Genomic DNA, 3,198 nt, shown 5'->3' on the forward strand with positions numbered 1-3,198 from the left:
AGACTACCCAAGACTGATCATCGGGCCATGTGCTCATACACAATGCCCGTTTCAATGATGCCGTTTCCGCCTTTGAAAAATAAAGAACAATCTATTATATTACATTTAAAAAATGTTCAGTCATTTACAGTAGGGAAGCTTATCGACATGGTAGAAATAATGTTATTCTGAATGTTATGTGGAATCCCGACGTGATTCGTTAATGTGAACCTCATTGTATGCAACTTATGAAACACTGTACAATAATGCAACGTGCACTAACGTCACTCGACTCGTTAAGGTCCATTGAGGCCAGCTCACAGAAGACCATACAGGTAGGGCGCCAGTTATCGGGCGGGTCACATAAGTTCCTGCCCTTCACAGAACATCACTTCAAGTATGACTTATACAGCGTCGTGCTCCTACACGTTTCTTTCTCCTGCTCGAGAAGGAACAACAAGTCCCTAAAGTTCACCCTCTTCAAACGTGGTCTCATCGGCATTTGTCTGTTGATCCCGGTCGTCGACGCGTTCAAACCGGAGTTACTACCTGGACTACTGACAGACCCTCCCACATCTAGTTTAGGCTTTTTACGTGGTCCGATCGCCTGCAACGCCGTCAAGTTCGCTTCTCTTTGCCTCAGCTCTTCCATTTCAGCTCGTTGCATCTAAATCATTGCCATTGGAATTATCATTATTCTCATCACACGTGTCCTTTATTAAAAATATTTAAAAGTACCTCCTTAGCCTTCGCCTTGAGTTTCGCCTGTTCTGGATCCTCAGTTTTCGCGCGACTCTTCGCCGCGCGTAAGAGTAACTCTCTTTCTTGTTCCTCGTGTCTCCTACGTTCCACTTTATCCAAGTCTTCTAGAAATTTTAACTGTGCCCGAACATCCTGTGTCACTTCGTAACGCGGATCCACCTGTAACCATTACGTGTTCTTGATTGTCTAAATATCGAATATGTGTATTCAGTTAAAAAGCACCTTCAGCAATTGCAAGACAGTCTCTCTTAATTTTACTTATTGCAATCGTTAAACTTCACCTTTATCAAATCTATCCTGTGCTCGGCGATCACTGCTAACTTCTCTACTAAATTTTTTAATCTTTCTTGCGCGGCGTGAGATATTAACGCTGCAACTTCCTGATTTGGTTCTTCTAATCCATACGTAGAAACTATAAAATAAATACATGTTAACATATGTCATCTTCAGTTCAATACTTACATCAAAACATGAATAATTACCAATTTGTTTAATCTTCTGTTGTAACGGTGTCATATGTAAGAACACTTCGTCTTTACAGGATCTGATCTGTGTGCCAACGAATTCTGTCGAGCCGAGAATCCTTTGCGATTCCTCGGCAAGATTAACACCACCCATAGCCGCGACATCGTTGATATCATCATCTCCCCTATTCAAAAATGTACGTATACATAAAATGGCGACAGTTCATGTATTCAGACGTAGTCTAAATATGTTGAAAATGATAACGTACGTGTATCCGGCGGATGAAAATGTTTTTTTCTCTTTCTCTTTAGTAACTGGCTTTGGAACGAAAGAAGGCACAACGGCTTTATTAACAGTAGTGGCTGTGTTAACTGTCTTGCCTTGCGTTGTAGCTGTAATTGTTTTAACAACAGTCGTTATAATAGGTGGTTTTTGAATTGTGGGAACTGTTGGTCTGATTCCAGTCACAGCGACCGTTGACTTCACGGTGTACGCTGTAGTAGGACTACGAACTACTGTTGTAACAGGTCGTATCTAAACAAAAAGAAAATAATTGTTCCTGATTTTGGCCAATTTGATATTCATTAATATAATCTAAACAACCGAGTAGTGATTGCGCGTACAACTAGCGATATTCCATAAATTTTTTATATGAACATTATAAATACAGCATTTCTTAATATTTTCCAAAAGACTATGGATTGTATGTATATCTCTCATATGAATAAAATTAAATCTTCTTTTATCTTACCAGCCTTTGTTGAACTGGCTGAGCGGGTCGGGGAATTGTAGTTGTAGCTGTAGGTAATGGAGTCATTACTCTAACTTGGGTAGTCGCACTAACAGCAGTTACGGGAACTGTTGCAGCTGCCACAGCAACAGTTGGTCTAAGCTGATTCTGCTACATGGTATTATAAAAGGAACATTAATACTAAAAATAATGATATATCTAGAATATGAAGAGATATAAATAGAAAATATTTCGAATTCTACTATAACTGCCTCTAATAATAAAGTCGCTATTACACGAATTCGCCTACCAATATGTATCGACTAATGTACATATTACCAAAATTATGCTTAGGACTATAGATAAAAATAAATCTACACGTTTTACCTGTGGTACTACGGGAGTAGCAGATGTTATAGGAAAGACAACATTAGCTGGAGGAGGTTTTATCCCCTCTATGACCAGTTCTTTGGTCACGAGGGATTGCCGTAAAAGTGGCAAACTTTTCTTGAGAAATCCAATCAGGCATGGTTGAGGTGATGCATTCAATAATCTTTCAAGTCTATCACAGAACTCCTCGGGTTCAACTTTAGTATCAATTAGTTCTTGTATCAAAGTTCGAACATTTCTCTCCACCGCTTTAGGTTCTCGACTAGACAACTCTAATAAGTTTGCTAAAAATTTACGGCACTTTTCTTTGGTATTATCTGTAGTTTGACGCTAAAAATAAAAAGAAATATGTAAAATTTGCAAATTTTTAAATACTTTTTAATTATATTAACTAGGTGTGATACATACTGGTGTAGGTGTTTGAACCGTTTGAACAGTAGTAACAGGTAAGGTAGGCGTAGTTGTGGCAGCGGCAGTCACCGTCGCAGGTGTCGTAGTTGCTGTTGTAACAGTTGCAGCCACAGTCTATATGTAAATACGAATTATGAGCCATTAGTAAAATCTCTATTTACACAAATTTTACATTTAGTTCATAATTTTGTTCTATAAGAATAACGAAACTGTGGTCCAAAAGTAGAAGCATTTTGCAACACTGCCAAACAAAATATAAATAGCAAATTTTAATACATGAATGATAATTTTGTTCGTGACACAATTTTGTCCTCAAGCAAAATTTCCAATTTTTTTAACTGATTACTTCCCAATATTGATGATTACATCTCTAGACATTCTGAAGCTCAGTATTAATAAAAGGATTTATGATAATGTATTTCCCACATGCATTCTGTAACATCTATGAAAATTTTCATATC

General features: G+C 37.7%; 1 protein-coding gene across 1 annotated transcript; it reads right to left on the reverse strand.

Annotated features, from left to right (window-relative positions):
- Positions 1–6: 6 nt before the first annotated feature.
- LOC108624563 (transcription initiation factor TFIID subunit 4-like) lies at positions 7–2,969 on the reverse strand. The gene is made up of 9 exons (XM_018023960.2): positions 2,910–2,969; positions 2,735–2,851; positions 2,324–2,656; positions 1,958–2,107; positions 1,475–1,740; positions 1,224–1,390; positions 1,023–1,153; positions 718–900; positions 7–646 (listed from the first exon to the last, which is right to left on the reverse strand). The coding sequence occupies exons 1-9, from the start codon at positions 2,967–2,969 to the stop codon at positions 368–370; spliced, it is 1,686 nt and encodes a 561-aa protein (XP_017879449.1). The 3' UTR covers positions 7–367.
- Positions 2,970–3,198: the final 229 nt, after the last annotated feature.

Source organism: Ceratina calcarata, unplaced genomic scaffold (assembly GCF_001652005.2).
Source record: "Ceratina calcarata isolate Rehan_Ccalc_2016 unplaced genomic scaffold, ASM165200v1 scaffold3154, whole genome shotgun sequence".
Lineage (NCBI taxonomy): Eukaryota > Metazoa > Arthropoda > Insecta > Hymenoptera > Apidae > Ceratina > Ceratina calcarata.

Bases quoted from the DNA above. Each gene is read 5' to 3' on its own strand.
- LOC108624563 (XM_018023960.2), bottom strand. From the start codon at position 2,969: ATGCTTCTACTTTTGGACCACAGTTTCGTTATTCTTATAGAACAAAAT. The intron at 1,391-1,474 runs GTACGTTATCAT...ATTTTTGAATAG, and splicing joins TTTTCATCCGCCGGATACAC to GGGAGATGATGATATCAACG. The intron at 647-717 runs GTACTTTTAAAT...GCAATGATTTAG, and splicing joins TCAAGGCGAAGGCTAAGGAG to ATGCAACGAGCTGAAATGGA.